Source organism: Capricornis sumatraensis, chromosome 2 (assembly GCF_032405125.1).
Source record: "Capricornis sumatraensis isolate serow.1 chromosome 2, serow.2, whole genome shotgun sequence".
NCBI lineage: Eukaryota > Metazoa > Chordata > Mammalia > Artiodactyla > Bovidae > Capricornis > Capricornis sumatraensis.
In genome coordinates, this window is record NC_091070.1 from 130750786 (window position 1) to 130769760 (window position 18975).

At 42.8% G+C, this 18975-nt stretch overlaps 1 protein-coding gene and 1 pseudogene across 1 annotated transcript; one reads left to right on the plus strand and one right to left on the minus strand.

The window, feature by feature from the left end:
- The first annotated feature begins 2341 nt into the window (after positions 1–2341).
- Positions 2342–7122, plus strand: BCL2L15 (BCL2 like 15). Its single transcript, XM_068966475.1, has 4 exons — positions 2342–2657; positions 2972–3093; positions 5935–6159; positions 7047–7122. The coding sequence occupies exons 1-4, from the start codon at positions 2531–2533 to the stop codon at positions 7062–7064; spliced, it is 492 nt and encodes a 163-aa protein (XP_068822576.1). The 5' UTR covers positions 2342–2530; the 3' UTR covers positions 7065–7122.
- A 7824-nt stretch (positions 7123–14946) lies between these two features.
- Positions 14947–16601, minus strand: LOC138069349 (large ribosomal subunit protein uL1 pseudogene; annotated as a pseudogene).
- Positions 16602–18975: the final 2374 nt, after the last annotated feature.

An 18975-nucleotide genomic window follows, 5' to 3' on the forward strand; every position in this document is an offset into this window, starting at 1 on the left:
GATACGACTGAGTGACTTCACTTTGATGATCATTTTACAGCTATGGACCAGCAACTGTTAGATGCCTCCATTCCCTCCTTTTTGAATTGGAGTTCTGTTACAGTTATTCTATCACTTTTTCATAGGTTGAGTATTTGGGGGTGAGGAGACAAAGAAATTTTTTTCTTAGTTAACAGGTCATCACATTGAGAGGAGCTGTACCCCAGGATCCTCATTCACGTGCAGGCCTGGTGCAGAGGACAAGATCCTGGATTTTGAGCTAATGATATAATGAGATGAGGCTTTGGGGAAAAAAGATATAAAGTATTATGACCAGAGCAGCAAGAGAAACAAGTGAAAGTGAAAAAATTCTGGCCTCATTTTTCAGTAATAATTAAGAGTACAATATTTGAACTACACGAGTGAAGAGTATGTGGGCTGGGGGCAGGGAGGGGAAGGAATGGTTGGAAGGGTATTCCATTGAAGGCCCAGAGAGAAGTAAATAAAGGAGGAAGTTTTACCCCACATTGCTCATGAAAGATATACTTTGGTTCTCTAGCCTTATACCATTCACTGTACGAAATGATGTAAAGGATATATAAGATTATGCAAAGATTAGATTCCCAAAATTGCATTTGCCCATATGTATACCAGTAGTGAAATAAGGAAGGTGGGTTATTATTATGGGGAAAGGTTTACTATTGATAGTAAGACATACTTGGTTTTAATTTCTGTTCTACTGCTTACTACTGATGCCACTTACCTTGGGGAGGCTATTTAACACCAGCTGGATTGTATCTTACAATCTTTTGTGTGTGTGTGTGTATTATTTTGGGAGTATGTCATAAATGTATTTGTTGGGATCCTTAACTTGTCAGTGGCTAGCTCTAGTGTGAAAGGACATTGGCCTAGAATTATCTTTGCAGAATCTTCTGACATTAGAGGTCTGAAAGCTACTTAGACACTGTTTTTAGCTTTAGTGATAATGACAAATAAAAATGACCCTTTAGCTATATAATTCCTAGTCCCAAAGGAACGTATGATCTCTCTCTCTTTTTTATTTTTTAAGAATGGAACAGAAAGCAGAAGATTGGCTCTGATTATTTTGCAAGCTAGAAATTCCACTTTGAACAATTAACTTACTATTTATGCTTGAATGTCATCCTACTAGTTCACCAGGTCAGAATACCCTGGAAAAGTTGATAGGTTTGAGTGCTGCTTCTGAGACACAAACCCAGAATCTAGGTGTAGCTCCATTAAGAAGGCAACCACTAAAAATAAGTGTCCAGTCCTGAGAACCTGTAAAACACTGATGGAGTCCAGCCCTGTTGGAAGACCCCAGTTAATTCTATTAGAGAATAGATCCCAGATTCCTTTCATCTTGGTGATTAGACCTTGGGCTAAAAGGAAGACATTTAACTCTTGCTATATTTCAGATGGGTTTCCCTGCTGGCTCAGACAGTAAAGCATTACCTGCAAAGCAGGAGACCCAGGTTTCCCTGGGTCAAGGATATCCCCTGGCGAAGGGAATGGCAACCCACTCCAGTATTTTTGCGTGGAGAATCCCATGGACAGAGGAGCCTGGATGACTACAGTCCATAGCATCGCAAAGAGTTGGATGTGACTGAGCAACTAACACAGACACACACACATATTTCAGATACTGCTTGACCCTTCCACATAACATTATCTTACTTAATCCTCATTATTTCCCTGTGAAATACTTTGTATCATTCCCATTTGCAATTCCTCAAATGCCCCAATTTTTATTCATCTCCTCAGCTTTTATATGTCCTGTTCCCTCTATCTGGAATGGTTTTACTCCTACTCTTTGCCTAATGAGTCCTCACTTGTCCTTCAGAGCTCCTCTCAGATGTTACGACTTAAAGGAAGCCTTCTTTATTTTGGTTTGTTTCCTTATTACACACTATATCTCAATAAGCACAAGAAATTATGTGATTAGTTACTTAATATCTGTCATTTATGTCCATGTGTGAGCCCATGAGGATAGGAACTGCATCTGTGTCATTTTTCTGGATTATTTATATGCCAAGTATGTGCAGTTCCTTACACACAGGTACTCAGTAAATAATCAGTGTGCCATTGTGGCAAATGAATGCTGTCAGGAGTTGAATGTTTGTGTAATATAACTTCAAAAACTTCTTTCTTTAAATTACACCATACCCAGAACCCAACAGGAAGTTTCTTAGTGATTATTACCCAAGAGGCTCTTCCTTGTCTCTTTCAGTTCTGGATTGGCTATCTCACTAGTGTAAGTTATCCATTAACCCTGGCTTGGGTGTGGCTCTCAGGGAACTGAAAGTCTTCAATAAGCCTCCCCAGCTGTGTGTGGGTGAGCTCTGTAGAACAATCTCGCCCTTTCTGAGCAGCTGCTTTGAAGACAGGTGGAAGGAAAGACTCCAGGACCCCACGTCCCATTAAGTAACTTTACATGAGGACACATCTGGTTTACCAGGGTTTCTGACTTCCTGCTGAACTGAATTGCTTGTTCTGTAGGAAAGCAAAACTTGACTGCAAACATACATCTAAAATGAAGAGCCCCCGAACTTTTGAGGAACAAACGGCATGCATAGTGGACGCTCTCCTCGCCGACTTCCTAGGCCCCGCTTGGCCGGTTGGTAACCGGACCCTACAATGTGCAGAGGAACCAGATGCAGGTAAGGCTTCTGGGCCTGAGGTGGTAATTGCAAGTCTGTAAGAAAATCGGAATCTGCTAACTTATTTCCTCTGAAGTCTCAAAAGGCAAACTAAGTTTTCAGCAATATCTGAAGTCCCTGTAGCAGAGAAAGAGATTCTCAGCGAAGGGAGAATTTTTTGTCTATTGGTGTTGACGCTATAGTAAAGATTCTCTTGGGAGGATGGGGACTGGATTGTTTAGAAATCTAGAGAACTTTCTTCAATGCCCAGGTCCCTGGGGCTTGCCATCACTTCAGGCATTGTGATAAATGCGACTGTGCCCCATCTGTTTTAGGGGAGGTTTCCTCTTTTGATGTGGCCATCATTGCGGGTCGCCTTCGGATGCTGGGTGACAAATTCAATGGAGAATTGGAAGCTTCTGCCAGAAATGTCATTGCAGAAACCATTCGGGGACAGGTCAAGTTTCCACTACTTCTTTCTATTGTTGGCTTCTTGTTTATTCTATTTCAGACACCGTTCTCTTACTATGCCAATACAACTGTGACTACAAATGTTCTATGAAAACTTTGGGGGCTTATTGCATCCAAGGAGATACAGCAGGAATTCTTCAATTCTAAGTCTTTAGCAGTTAATCAAAGACAAGGTGGTATTGAGGTGAAAAGCTTTTGGCACAGGCTCATCAGCCTTCTGATTGTTTCTGATTGTTTTTCATCAGAGCTGTGTTTTATGGCAGAGAGAGTGTGTGTGTGTATATATATATATACACACACACACTCTCTCTCTCTCTCTCTCTCTCTATATATATATATAGCACTTTATTCTTGGTAAAACATTCTATTCTTTTAGCACCTTTTAAAATATTTTGCTGGTGAAAGTGAAAGTCGTTCAGTCATGTCCCAACTCTTTGTGAACCCACGGACTATACAGTCCATGGAATTCTCCAGGTCAGAATACTGGAATGGGTAGCCTTTCCCTTCTCCAGGGGGATCTTCCTAACCCAGGGATCGAACCCAGGTCTCCCGCATTGCAGGCGGACTTCTTACCAGCTCAGTCACAAGGGAAGCGTTTATTTTGTTGGTAGTGGGCATCTTGTTTCCCCACAAGATCCAGCAATGAAATTATATACAGGAAGGATAGGCATTTGACAATTCTGATACAATGGGGAATAAGTACTTACAGCAGCCCACTTAGGTGTATCTGGCTTTTCATCAGAGTCCTGATTCTTGGATTCTGTATTGGATATAAATACCATAGACCATGTTTTAGATGAGGTTGCTGATTAATATCAATAATGACAGCTAGTATTAACTCATTACTTCCCATGTGTTAGACAATATTCTAAATGTTTTGCACTTATTATCTCATTTAATCCTTACACTACTTTATGAGGCATCATAGAAACAATTGTAGTGCAGCTTTTCCCCATGTATGTATAACATTGTAAGAGCAAACATCTAACCCAATTTTGTCCACTTGCTGTATTCACACAACTTAGATTGTAGAACCTATAGGCCAGGTGACCCCAACCTGTAAGATCTAATCCCTGATGACCTGAGGTAGAGCTGATGTAATAAAAATAGAAATAAAGTACACAATAAATGTAATGTGCTTAAATCATCTTGAAACCATCCCCCACCCCTAGTCTGTGGAAAAACAGTCTTCCATGAAACTGGCCCCTGATCCCAAAAAAGTTGGGGACTGCTGATCGGTCCTCAATTTTCTGACTTAATATCCATTTAAGCAGATAAGGAAACTGCGTGTGTGTGCTTAGTCGCTCAGTCGTGTCTGACCCTTTGTGACCTCATGGACTGTAGCCCGCCAGGCTCCTCTGTCCATGGGGATTCCCCAGGCAAGAATACTGGAGTGAGTTGCCATTCCCTTTTCCAGGGGATCCATCCAGGGATCAAACCTAGGTCTCAGGCATTGCAGGCAGATTCTTTACTCTGTGAGCCCCCAGGGAAGCCCAAGGTTCATGTGTACCACATAATTCCATTTCTGTATATACCACAGCATGCTTGCCACCAAATGGCAGGTTTCTCTCCATCACCATAAAATTGACTGCCTTTTCATATTTTGACCTTATTTTTTATTTCAATGTGGACTCATGAATTCCTACTTTATTCAATGGGTTATAATCTGTTGCTATCATTATTTATTTGTGTGCCTGAATTACCCCAGATTCTACCAGTAGGAGTCCTTTTAGTCTGGACTGTGATTTTGGCATGTCCCTATCATTCTCCAAGAACTACTTTAATTTCTTTTACAGAAGATCTTGTATTTTCCAAGCCACAACCTGAAATTAGCCATTTTCCCGGGAACTCTGATTTCTGTTTACAGAGAACAAAATTTGGAAACCAGGATATAGGCACTCTCACTGTGGATGCCCTTCTCAGCTTCTTTGGGTTCTGACACCCTGCTCTGACTACCATGGGCCCTCTGTGCCACACCACAGAAATCTTTCTTGGCCCCACCTAGGGCTTCCCTTGTGGCTCAGCTGGTAAAGAATCCACCTGCAATGTGGGAGACCTAGATTTGATCCCTGGGTTGGGAAGAGCCCCTGGAGAAGGGAAAGGCTACCCACTCCAGTATTCTGACCTGGAGAATTCCATGGACTGTGTAGTCCATGGGATCGCGAAGAGTCAGACATGACTGAGCAACTTTCACTTTCACTGGCCCCAAATAATGGCTTTTGGATCAAACTTTCGGGGAAGGATAAAGGAAGAGGAAAAGCTTAATCTATTTTTCACTTTAGAGTTTCCAAGACTTCAGTCATTTAAGCTAGACATTCAGGATTTGACTAGCCCTACTATCATGTACTTAGGATTTTTCTTTCAAATCACTTTTTTTTCTTTAATCATTTTTTCCATCCTGAGCAAATTGTGGGTTTGATGGGCTACTTATGTTTTTTTCCTAATACCCATTGCAATAAATTAAAAAATATTAAAATAAGAAAAGTTTATCCATTTACTCTTTAAGATTACCTCATGGGTGGAAGGGGAGTTGGATGAAGAATGGATACATGTATATATACTGTTGAGTCCCTTCGCTGTTCACCTGAAACTCACAACATTGTTAATCAGCTATATCCCAATACAAAATAAAACATTTGAAAAAATATTATCTCAAAATAAATTTACTTAATTAAAAATATGATCAAGGAAAAAAAGATTACCTTAAATACAACCAATGTGTCCTTGCTGTTCTTTGAGAAACACTTGCCTTGCTGGATTCCTGCAACTAGAGCCTCCTGTACTTTTTTAGTGATACTCCACTGATAGATCTTCTGTCTTTCCCCAGGCAGGAACTGTACTTCAGAACACAGTGAAATCTCTCAGCAATGCCTGGTGTACCCAAGATTCCAGCTTGGCTTACGAGAGAGCCTTTCTGGCAGTGTCTGTGAAACTTCTTGAACATGTGGTCCGCATGGCTCCTGAGGTGGCAAGTCAGCTGGCGAGGCCCATGATGAATATGATCAATGGCAACACTGCCATCCGAGAGTACATCCAGGGCCAGGGAGGATGGGTAAGTATTTTGGACCCCTGTCTTTGCTGGACATTGGCATTGTTTTTATATTAATATATATATTTATATTAATACCTGAGACTCCAGTTCATGGTTCTTTCTGTCAGTTGGAAACCATGCGGGTAAATAGGACTTCCAGCTTTGCTGAAAATGACAGGATTATTCGGTGGGGGGTGGGGGGATTGCCATGGAAAAGGGGAACAGTCAGAAGCTCAGCCAGCAGGTCTTGGACCCCAAGTGTGCATGCTTCAGTCATGGCCAGCTCTTTGCGACCCTATGGACTGCAGCATCCCAGGCTTCTCTCTCCATGGGATTCTCCAGACAAGAATACTGAAGTGGGTTGCCATGCCCTCCTCCAGAGGATCTTCCTGACCCAGAAATCGAAGCTGCATCTCTTGCACTGTCTCCTGCATTGCAGGCAGATTCTTTACCATTGAGCTGCCGGGGAAGCCCTGGACCCCAGAGGCAGATTGCCTAAAATACTGACTGCTAACTTTGTCAAACTAATTTCCACTTCCTTCACATAATCATCTGTGATTATATTTATGGTGAGGTTGTAATGTCAGTCTGACTTTGCTCTACCCCTTGGTAAGTTTCTGGGTCTCCTTCCCCTAACATCTTTTGGGTGTATGTTGAGGAAGTTCAGAATCATCTTACTATTGTCTAACCAAGAACAATGACATCTGCTGTGGTGGTAACGATAGGCGGCGTTCTAAGCCTCTGCCTTAGAGCATCTGCTCTGTGGAACATGTGTTTTCATTTCCAGGATGAGCAAAAGCCTTAATAGGAGCGGGCTTCCCTTGAGGTGTCTGCAGGTCTTTCTGGTTTCTTAAGGGAGTTCCTGAAGACCATCCCTTTGACTGTAGGATATTCATTGTCTTTCCTAGGAAAATCTGGAGGGCTGAAGAAGAGATGTAGCTGTTTCCCAGCCTGAACAGGACTTCTTTGACTGATCGGATGATTGATCTCTGGTGATTAAAATTGAGAAACAACCAAATAAAAACCCTTTCTCTTGTACAGCACTTAATTTAGCTGAATAATCTCTTTTCTACTGATTGTTAAAGTTAGGAGCATCTCCCAGAGGTCTACAGAGATTTTTATACTTTCTGTTTTTACATGAGGGGTCTTCCACAGTGACGCAGTAGTTTTAATGAGATTTTTAGTGCAACAAAGACCTCCAGATGCAAAGTAATGACTTTAGAAGTGGAGTTCCAGGCAACAGGGCAGGTTGCTGGAGACAGTGTAGGGAAAAGGGAGCCCACAGTGAACCATTCCATCAGATTTAGCTCCATCCTCTGATAAGGCATCTTGTCTACTAATTTTGCAGTCTAAAGCATTTCAGGGAGATCTTTGGTTTAGAAAATCTTGTTATTTTAAGTTGAGGATTTTCTTTTAAATTCATAACCTAAATCTCATGTTAATTTCACTGGAGCCAAATTATATTATCTATTGTCAAGGCTGGAAGCAAGAAAATAGCAGTCTGTTCATCTGCTTTTCTATTAGAAAGGCCAAAAAGCAACAGACCAGTCACTGCATTTCTATCACTACAGAATACAGGAAGTGCTGGCCCCCTTCTGGGACTGTAGGGCCATCTTATCTTAGATGAAGCTAGCTGTGTACATGCCGCAGTGTTTCTCGAAGTGCAGTTCACTTACCACTTGTGGACATTATACGTTGCTGATTTCCAGGCTGTATCCCTAGAGATTCTGTTTTGGTAGGGGTAGGCTGGGCCTAGGATCCTACCTTTTTAATTGGTCCCACTGGTGTGCATACAAATTTTTAGAACCATCACGTTCGAGCAAGGGTTGGGGAATTACAACCCACAAACCAAATCAGCCCACAGCTTTTTTTTTTTTTTTTTAAGAAAGTTTTATTGGAATGCAACTACACTCACTTGTTTACATATTACCTATGGCTGTTGTAGCATTGCAACCGCAGAGTTGAGTTATAGCAGACACCATATAGCCTGTCCTGTAAAACCTAAAATATCTACTCCCTGGCCCTTTTCAGACCTCTGCTCTAGAGCTCCATGACCATTTCTCCTTGAGTAATTTAAACTCTGTGGCAATCCTGATAATTCTAAAAGAAACCATAGGTAGGATGACTCTTCTTATCAGAATTTAGTTTGAGTGTTTGTTAGTTCTTGCATAATCCACACTATCTCTAAAACAAATCAGTGAACTCCTGGACTCCTGAGTATTCGACAGAGGTGTGTATTTCCTTGGTCCTGCCACAAGTGATTGGAACTTACTGGAAGTAAAACATATGGTTTCTATGATCTGTGTATCACATAACAGTTCTTAATAATCTCATGGATTAATAGACAGTCATCAAGTAGAGACTTCTTCATCCCTAAGCTCCAGAAACTAGATGACTTACCTAAACATCAAGAAGAAAAGCATTACTGTTTAAGTGAGGCGTTAATGGCTTTGGCTTAAGTTTAACGAAGCTAACCACATCCCCTCCCTTCAACCAGCCAGCTATCTGGCTCCTCTAGATGTACAGACATACAGATATAGTGCTGCTAATATATTTTGACTTTTTCAAGTTATGCTATTTCCTCTATTCTTCAATAAATTAAGTTGGTAATCCAGAAATGAGATTTCATGTTTCTCTTTAGTAGAAATTAGCTTTTCTTGCTACCAACTTCAGACACTTGATGTATTCCTTTGTCCCTTACATTACTGTAAACCTAACATGGTGAGTTTTGTGGTATTTGACCTCTTAGGTGAAATCATTATTTTCACTTTGACTAACGCTCTTCTGTTCATGAAATAAAATTCTCTCTGTGCGTTTGATCTAATTCTCAGCAAGTGGAATCTAAATTGAATGATATAGCAACAGGAAGCAGATTGCTGGTTGCCAAGAGCAGAGATTGGGGATTGGGGTAGAGAAAATAGGTGAAGGTGGTCAAAGGGTACAAACTTCCTATGAGAAGTTCTGGGGATGAAATGTATAGCATGTTGACTATAGTTAACAATCTTGCTTAGTCACCAGTCGTGTCCAACTCTTTTGCAACCACATGGACTGTAGGCTTCTCTGTCCGTAGGATTTCCCAGGAAAGAATACCAGAATAGGTTGCCATTTTCTCCTCCAGGGGATCTTCCTGATCCAGAGATTGAACTCATGTTTCCTGCATTGCAGACGGATTCTTTACTGTTGAGTCACCAGGGAAGCGCATGTTTATCAATACTATAATATATATTTGAATCTAATGGAGTAGATTTTTAAAATTCTCAATGCACACACAATTGTAGCTATGTGAGGTGATAGGTTTGTTAACTAACTTTATTATGGTGATCATTTTACAAACATATATCAAATAATTGCATTGTATGCCTTAAATTTACACAATGTCATATCTCAATAAAAGTGGAAAAAAATAAATTGAATGATAAGTATTAGAGGTCAGCAGTGTCCTCTTTTTATTCTTCCCCCTCTTAGCCATGCCAGCTCCCTTTTGTTGTCCTATGAGGCCCATAAAACATCAGAATGTGAATCTAGCTCCAAGTATACTGTAGTATCTTTTTTGGGGCCCATGCCACACAGCTTGTAGGACCTTAGTTCCCCAACCAGGCCACACCAGTGAAAGTACAGAGTCCTAACCACTGGACCACCAAGGAGTTCCCCTGTCGTGTAATACCTTGAGACAGAGGATATGGTGCTAGGCAAATAGATAAGGCAGCTCTGTCCTGGGTGTTGTGTTTGTTGCTCGGCCACCCTCTGTCCTAGGAGAGCTGAAGTGATTTGGGCTGCGTGAAAGAAACACTGTAGCCCAGAGATCATGAATGCATTTAGACTGTCTGATTTTAACAACTCGATTTCACCATAGACAAATCATGTGACATTGGGCAAGTAATCCAACTCCTTTGTGCTTATGTTCCCACAATAGGATTACTGTGAGGGATAAATGATACAATATACATTGTGAAGGGTTTAGCCTAATGCCTGGAATATGTTAAGCACTGCTTGAACAATTCAGACTCTGTGGTTTGAAATTCATAAAGTTCTAGCTTGACTTTTTTCTCTTCATTAATTCTGCCTCCCACAAAGGCAAACCAGTCTTATTTTACATTTCACCTCAATGTGATTCCTAAATCTGACTTATTTTCCTTCTTCCGAAATCCATACCCACAAACTCTAACTCTTTATTTCTATCAACCTTTCTTATCCCCACACTTTCCCAGATTGCCATCCAACTAACTCAAAACCTCAGTCATTTTTCCTTTCTCCCTCTCTCTGGCTCTATGCCCCCAGTTAGTCTTTCTCACTATTCCTTCCTTTTTGTCCTGATTCTTCCTACAAGAATTTATTACCACCTGCTGGGACTTCTGATAAAACCTCCTAGTTATGCTTTCAGTTGATCATCCTGTTGAAAGCTTGACCCATTCCAATCTGTCCCATATATTACCACCAAGTTGGCCAAAGCTGTGACTTTTTTTTGGTCCCTTTTTGGATATGGTATAATTCATTCTGAAATTTTACATGCCACTAAACAAGATTTTGAAACTGTAATAAAATGTATCAGGACTTCCCTGGTGGTCCAGTGGTTAAGAATCTGCCTGCCAGTGCAGAAGGCATGGATTCTGTCTCTGGTCCAAGAAGATTCCACACTCTGCAGGGCAACTAAGCTAATGTGCCACAACTACTGAGCCCACATTCTAGAGTGTGTGCTCCACAACAAGAGAAGCCACTGCAGGGAGAAGCTTGTGTACCACAACTGGGGAGTAGCCCTCACTTACTGCAACTAGAGAAAGCCTGTGTAGCGACGAAGACCCAGCACACCAAAAACAAATAATTAAAAACTAAAATAAAAATCCCTTTAAAAATGTATCAGATGGGGGCACTTACTGTTTAAAAACTACGAATCATTTTCCCAAAGCATTGCTTTGATTACCATTCTGTTGAAATCTTTCAGTAGAAGGTAATTGGATGTATTCATTACCTTGGTGATGGTTTCATGAGTGTGTACACATACCAAAACTTTTTATGAAAGTTTGAAATGTGTAGTTTATTGTATGTCAGCACTACCTCAATAAAGTTTGTTTTTTTTTTAATCAGTGTTTTCCTATTTCCCATCAAATAAAGCCTGACTTTTCAGCCTGGTATTCAAGTTCCCTCAGGGTCTGGCACCAACTACCTTTTCTAGTGTTACGGATCAAGACTCTTTTCTCCATAAGCCATGCTCCAGTCAAACTGAGCCATCATTAAGCCGCCCTCTGCCTACTGCTCTCTGTTTTCTATTGCTTTCTCTCAGGCTCTCCAGACATCTTCAAGACCCAGTTCAAATGTTCCTTCCTCTGTGAAGACTATACAGATAAGGGATTTCCCTGGTGGTCCAGTCACGAAGACTCCACACTCCCATAGCAGGGGGCCTGGGTTCGATCTTTGGTCAGGGAACTAGATCCCACATGCTTGCATGCTGCACCTGAAGATCCCACATGTTTTGACAAAGATCGAAGATCCCAAGTGCAGCAACTAAAACCTGGGGCAGCCAAATAAATAATTTGTTTAAAGGCTATCTAGATAATCCAAGTAAGAAGTGATCTTTACCTTCTCATAATAGTTTTTTTTCTGGCTCTGACTCTGACTGTCTTCTCATAATTTTGTTTGCACCACATCTATGGTCTTATCACAAATGGTCTTGCTGCTAAGTCGCTTCAGTCGTGTCCAATTCTGTGCAACCCCATAGACGGCAGCCCACAAGGCTTCCCCGACCCTGGGATTCTCGAGGCAAGAACACTGGAGTAGGTTGCCATTTCCTTCTCCAATGCATGAATGTGAAAAGTGAAAGTGAAGTCACTCAGTTGTGTCCAACTCTTAGCGATCCCATGGACTGTGGCCCGCCAGGCTCCTCCGTCCACGGGATTTTCCAGGCAAGAGTGCTGGAGTGGGGTGCCATTGCCTTATCTGACAAATGGTCTTAAATTATAGTTATTTGTGTGTTTACCTCTTTTGGACATAGTTGGCTTTTTCAGCAACCTCTACATCTGTTTCACTTTGATAGTATATTTCACAGGGTCCTTAACACTAGGCAGATCTCCCCATTCTTACCACTTGTTAAGAACATGAGCCAGGCAAGGCTCATTCTTTACACCCTGCTGATTATTCAAGCTCCTTTTTTTGGTCTGCTTTCTAATTGCTTTTGAACCAGTTCAAAAAACTCTACATTGTTTTTTAATCTTAATATAGTTGAAAACTTCTGGAACAGCAGGTAACCCCGTTGTCCTAAGACATGTTAATAAACTGGGGGAAATACTCTTGTTCGACTGAGTGTGGTAAACACTGCATCTTATATCCTCCCTCTGCATTCGTGATATAGCATAGTGGAGGCACTGAAAAGTCCTGAAGTGAGGAAAACAGTTAAACTTTAACCTAGATCACAAAAATAAATATAATTTAAGACCATCTGTGATAAGATCATAGATGTGGACCTCTCAAATGTGTGTGTGGGTAGCAATTTAGATGTCCCATGATAACATCAAACTCATTGTGTTTAAAACAGGACCACTTTTTTTTCCTCTTTAAACCCATTTCTAGGTAAAGCCATTCCTTTCCTCTCCCAGCCAAGAAGTCAACAGTGAAGGCCCCCATCATGGGGATTATTGAAATAGTCTCCCAGACCTGCCTTTAGATTTGAATTACTCCAAACTCATTTCAGAGTAATATTACAAACATGCAAAAGTGATCATTTTGTTCAGAGGTTTAAAACTGGAGAGTGGGTCTCTGTTGCTTGTATCAGGAGAAAATGCAAACCACTTTAGAAGCCACACAAGGTCATTCATGATCAGGCCCCTTATCTGCCTTTCTAACCTTATTTATTGCTTTCCTAGCCTCATTACCCTCCTTGTTTCAGTCCCACCAATTCACCTAAGTTGCTTTCATTTTCAAGGTTAATATTTATTAACACCATTTTCTTGGACTGGATGCCCCTTTTGCCTCATATCCCTCACCCCCTCATTTTCAGTGACTTAGTTCAAGATCACACAGACACTCTGCTTTATCCAGAGCTCGGGCTTTGGTTGGTTCTTGGATGGGGCTTCCCTGGTGGCTCTGATGGTAAAGAATCTGCCTGCAATGCAGGAGACCTGGGTTTGATCCCTAGGTTGGGATCCCTGGGAAGATCCCCTGGAGGAGGGAATGGCTATCCACTCCATTATTCTTATCTGGAGAATCCTGTGGACAGAGGAGCCTGCAGGGCTACAGTCCATGGGGTCGCTAAGAGTTGGACAGGACTGAGTGACTTGACTTTCACTTTGGATGTACTGAGCACTCCTGGGCTGACTCTGCTAATCTGTTCCTGCCAATTCCCTCCTTCAGCTGGACCTTCATCCTCCTTTTCTGTTCTAAAGAAGTACAGCCTTGACACATTAAATAAGTTCTCCTCAGCTCCTGAGATTTGAGGTCAAGTGTATGGGTGTGAGAGTTGGACTATGAAGAAAGATGAGCGCCGAAGAATTAATGCTTTTGAATTGTGGTGTTGGAGAAGACTCTTGAGAGTCCCTTGGACTGCAAGGAGATCCACCCAGTCGATTCTAAAGGAGATCAGTCCTGGGTCTTCTTTGGAAGGACTGATGCTAAAGCTGAAACTCCAATACTTTGGCCACCTCATGCGAAGAGTTGACCCATTGGAAAAGACTCTGATGCTGGGAGAGATTGGGGGCAGGAGGAGAAGGGGATGACAGAGAATGAGATGGCTGGATGGCATCACGGACTCGATGGACGTGAGTCTGAGTGAACTCTGGGAGTTGGTGATGGACAGGGAGGCCTGGCGTGCTGTGATTCACGGGGTGGCAAAGAGTCGGACACGACTGAACGACTGAACTGACTGACTGACTGACTGAGACTTGGGTTGTATCCTCCCTGCCCACAGCTCCAAGTGGGAAGGTTGCTCAGCTTCTGAGAGGCTCCATGTTCTTATTTGTACAATGGCCCGGATGATAATCCCTATCTCACAGGATTGTAGTGAGAAGTGTGTCAGAGTCTGTGGTAAGGCAGTTGGCACTGTGTCAGGCAGAGGCTCAAAAAACTTCTCCTGAGCAATTCACCCATCATTCTGTTGCAGTGAAAAGGAAAAAAGAAGAATGAGTTTTTCCTGTCTTTCCTGAGAACAAAGAAGATATCAGTGAGCAAACCTTATCACTCCTGTGCTAAGTCACTTTAGTCATGTCCAACTCTTTGCAACCCCGTGAACTGGGGCCCACCAGGCTCCTCTTCTGTGGGATTCTCTGGGCAAGTACACTGGAGTGGGTTGCCATTCCCTCCTCTAGGGGAGCTTCCTGACCCAGGGATCGAACCTGTGTCTCTTATGTCTCCTGCACTGGCAGGTGAGTTGAACTGTGGTGTTGAAGAAGACTCTTGAGAGTCCCTTGGACTGCAAAGAGATCCAACCAGTCCACTCTGAAGGAGATCAACCCTGGGATTTCTTTGGAAGGACTGATGCTAAAGCTGAAACTCCAGTACTTTGGCCATCTCATGCAAAGAGTTGACTCATTGGAAAAGACTCTGATGCTGGGAGGGATTGGGGGCAGGAGGAGAAGGGGATGACAGAGGATGAGATGGTTAGATGGCATCACTGACTCAATGGACGTGAGTCTGAGTGAATTCTAGGAGTTGGTGATGGACAGGGAGGCCTGGCGTGCTGCGATTCATGGGGTTGCAAAGAGTTGGACACGACTGAGCGACTGAACTGAACTGAACTGAGCTCCATCTGGGAAGCCCCTTGATCACTCTTAGGTTTACTTTATTTTTTATTTTTTGGTTTAGTATGGTTTATTAAGCTGTGCCTTAGTACAGACACTGGGGCTTGCCCATGGTGCTCTTAATGTACACGGCCCTGACGTTCTGCCAATTTTTCTTGAGCAATGATACCAGGAAGTTGACAGCTAAGTGGATGTTGTACACAAGCTCATCATCTGTCATCTTCATGTGGCCAACAGCCACTGCCAGACACAGCACCTTCTTCATCTGGAACTTGATCGTGGACTTCATTTCATCAACTTTGGCCACCATGTTCTCATTGTGGGTCAGCAAGGAAGGGAACTTGCCAGCCTTGTTCAGGCCTGGGCCCAGGATTCGGGGGATCTGCTTGATCAGAGACTCTGAAGCCAAAAAGGCATCATATTTCTTGGCCAGCTTCTTGACCAGTTTCTTATTCTTGTTGAGTTTTTTCAGTGTCTCGATGTCCATGTGGGGGATATCCACAGCCTTGGCCTCATCACAATGCTGCTGGTCCCCCAAGACACGCACGGAGAACTTGGGGCGGGGAGTGGACTTAAGCCTGACGGTGTCCGAGAAACGTTTGTCCTTCTGAGGGTCATAGTTCTTCAGGCTGATCTGAAGCGCCACCGTCTCCAAAAACTTTCCGCGCTTGCGCTGGTTCCCGTGCAGGGGTTCCCGTGCAGGACTTCCCGCACCGCCTCGTAGAGGGGGTCGCGGGCTGCTCACAGTTCCCTACGCCGCGATAACCGGAAAAGAGCTTAGGTTTACTTTAAACAACTGTTCCTAATCTAGTTTGTTCCTAATGTAGTCTGTAACTAAGTTTGCTTTTCTGCCCTCTAACTCTGCATTAGCTACCTTTTGTACCTATTATTCTTTGACTCTGCGCTAATTACATCCTGTATCTGGTGCTCACCTTTACAGCACTCTCTCTGCAGACCCCACCTGGTAGTTTTTCTCCTTGTATTATAGAAAGAAGGCCCAGGAGCGCACTACACAAAAGACAGTGGACAGTTATTGGGCTACCTGACACCAGCCCGTGACTGTTTCTGAAACAATGCAAGAGGAAGAATACAAGATCTTTATACTTTTGTTCCTCATCACCTACCCCAGCTGGGAGCCCTCATCATGTATAAGCCTTTAGACTCCTCATGGAAGTTGGGGGCACAGTTCTTGGGCACGAGCCTGTTGTGTCTGCCCTCTGTTGTCTAAGGATTAATGCCACCTTTCTATTTTCTCCAAACTGCCTCTGTATTTTTTTATTCAGCTTCAGTGGGCACAGAAACCCAAGACTTTTGGCAGCATCAGTTCCTTCATTCTGCAAATGGTTGCATGCTTCCTCTGCTGGCATGTGCCTAAGACAGGAGGAAAGAGGGCAGGGCACAACCACTGAAAGAGTGACAGCCATTGAGGACACAGCAAAAGCTGGTTAGAACCTACTAGGCCCACGATAGCAGAAGATTTGACTTCCAGTGGACCTTGATCATTATTATTCACTCATTGTAATACGTTAGTTAGGTCACACACACCACAGGCACCAGAACATTTATGACTGACCATAAAAGGCCAAAATTGGGTGGTAGCCCAATTCCTTGAAATCCCCACCCCTTCCCCAAAGTAGCTGGCATAATTTTGCCACTCATTGGCCTATGAAATTACCCAACCCATAAACACTAACCACGCCCACATCTCAGGGCACTCTTGCCTCCTGACACAGACCACATTCTGTCTATAAAATGTGTATCTCTGCTTTCACTTCACTATAGCTCACTCTTCAATTATTTTCTGCCTCAGAAAAGGACCTTCACTTGGAATCTATCCCAGAGGCTCACCCAAGACCTAGAACATGATCATCCTCTCATGCCTCATTTTCTTGCAATCTCTTTATAAAAGATATTAATAAATCCACTTCTTGCCTATCACTTTGCGCAGGTGGCTCAGTGGTAAAGAATCCACCTGACAATGCAGGAGACGCTGGAGACATGGGTTTAATCCCTGGGTTGGGAAGATCCCCTGGAGGAGGAAATGGCAACCCACTCCAATGTTCTTGCCTGGGAAATCCCATGGACAGAGGAGCCCGGCGGCTACAGTCCATGGGGTCACAAAGAGTCGGACACAACTGAGCAACTGAACACGCATCCGCATGCACCTTCCCTACTAGAATAAAGGGTCCTTGAATGAGGACAATTTGTTGTTCACTTCTGAAGCTTCCCTCTTCCCCATTCTCTTGCATGTATAGGGATTTCATAAATATTCATTAAATGGACAAATGAAGGGAAAATGAATGACCAATCAAATGAAAACTGAGACTTCAGGTTTGATTATATTTTGAACAAGACACCAAGCCTCACTAAGAGCTCTAACTCTATCAAAAAAAAAAGGTGAATTTCTTCAATTGAAAATTATCAGTTGACCTTTGCCTCTTGATTGTTTCTTAAACCAAAGGCAGAGTGTGATTCCTTGTGTAGCACATGGGAAGTTGACTGTGAAGCTCATGACTGGTGGACTGAAAAACATAATGAGATCCCAGAATGCTGCAGTGACTAGAAGCCGATTGGAAGATGGGTAGGGTACTTTCCAGCTGTGGATGATGTGAAAACTAGCAAAGCAAATTAGCTGCATTAGAGGTGTTTTGATTATTATTATTGGAGTAAATTGCTTTAGAGTGATGTGTTAGCTTCTGCTGTATAACAACTTGACTCAGCTATAAGCATACATTTATCCCCTCCCTCTTGAACCTCCCTCCCACCTCCCAGGTCATCACAGAGCACCAAACTGAGCTCTCTGTACTCTACAGCAGCTTCCCACTAGCTGTCTCTTTTATACAATATTACTAATTACTAGAAAAGTACAAATCAAAACTATAATGAGGTATCAGGATACACTGGTTAGAATGGCCATCACACAAAAAAAATCTACAAATAATAATTGCTAGAGATGGTGTGGAAAAAAGAGGTGTTTTATAAGCCTCCTCAGTGTTCATTTCTAAAAAGAGAAGTAGTTGATTCTGGAGATAAAGAAGGTCATTTCTTTCTGGGCCACTGAAGCCCTTTAGGGGGGACTCTGCCTCAATAATAGCACCATTTCTTTTATAACACTAGCCCTGCTGCTTGGTCAGCAGCATTCAGGGAAGTACTGTTTGCCAGGTTTCTGGTCCTCCCTGTAGGGAAAGCCCATCTGCTCCTGGCATGGTGAAGGTGCCCAGGCAAAGACAAGCAGAGACTGTGCCAGGCAAGAGACCTAGAGTTAACCGATGGAATGAGTAACCAAGTCAGAGTGGATGTCTCACCAAGGCCTAACCACAATAGTTAGTTATCACAGTAGAGCTATTTTAGGTATGCTCAAAACCATGTGAAGTCCTGTGGGCCACACAAATGTACAGAAGACGTTATCATTGCCTTTGATAAGCTTAAAACTATAAGAGGCATTTTATATGTTTTCCTTTGAATAATTTCCTCTTTTAAATAAACTTATGGGAGACAAAGAACGTGTGGAGAAACTAAGCTTCCATAGCCGAACATAAAGACATACTGAAGAGATTCAGATTTAGAGAAATTCATAGTGAGATGGAGTTGGGGCAGGATCTTTGAAGCAAGGAATAACGAACCAGGCTTTATTTTCATCTTGGCAAAAACCAGGGGAAATGATGAGAAGTAACCAAAGATATCAGAGAAGGCTATGGTAGCCCACTCCAGCGTTCTTGCCTGGAGAATCCCAGGGACATGGGAGCCTGGTGGGCTGCCGTCTATGGGGTTGCTGAGGGTTGGACTCCACTGAGCGACTTCACTTTCACTTTTCACTTTCATGCATTGGAGAAGGCAATGGCAACCCACTCCAGTGTTCTTGCCTGGAGAATCCCAGGGACGAGGGAGCCTGGTGGGCTGCCGTCTATGGGGCTGCACAGAGATGGACACGACTGAAGTGACTTAGCAGCAGCAGCAACCAAAGGTATGGCCGTAGAATGAACAAAGTCTTAGCGTGATGTGGTTGGATAGGTTGGTTGGGGATATTTGATGAGGAAGGGCTTGGTGACAATCTGAGGAAGCTGTACTGGTTCCCATCGACTATCAGTAAGGACTCCTGTTGTTCCGCATTAAA

Excerpts from the sequence above, each read along its gene's own strand:
- BCL2L15 (XM_068966475.1), top strand. The coding sequence starts at position 2,531 with ATGAAGAGCCCCCGAACTTTTGAGGAACAAACGGCATGCATAGTGGAC. Across the intron at positions 2,658-2,971 it reads TGCAGAGGAACCAGATGCAG|GGGAGGTTTCCTCTTTTGAT; the intron begins GTAAGGCTTCTG and ends CATCTGTTTTAG. Across the intron at positions 3,094-5,934 it reads CAGAAACCATTCGGGGACAG|GCAGGAACTGTACTTCAGAA; the intron begins GTCAAGTTTCCA and ends GTCTTTCCCCAG.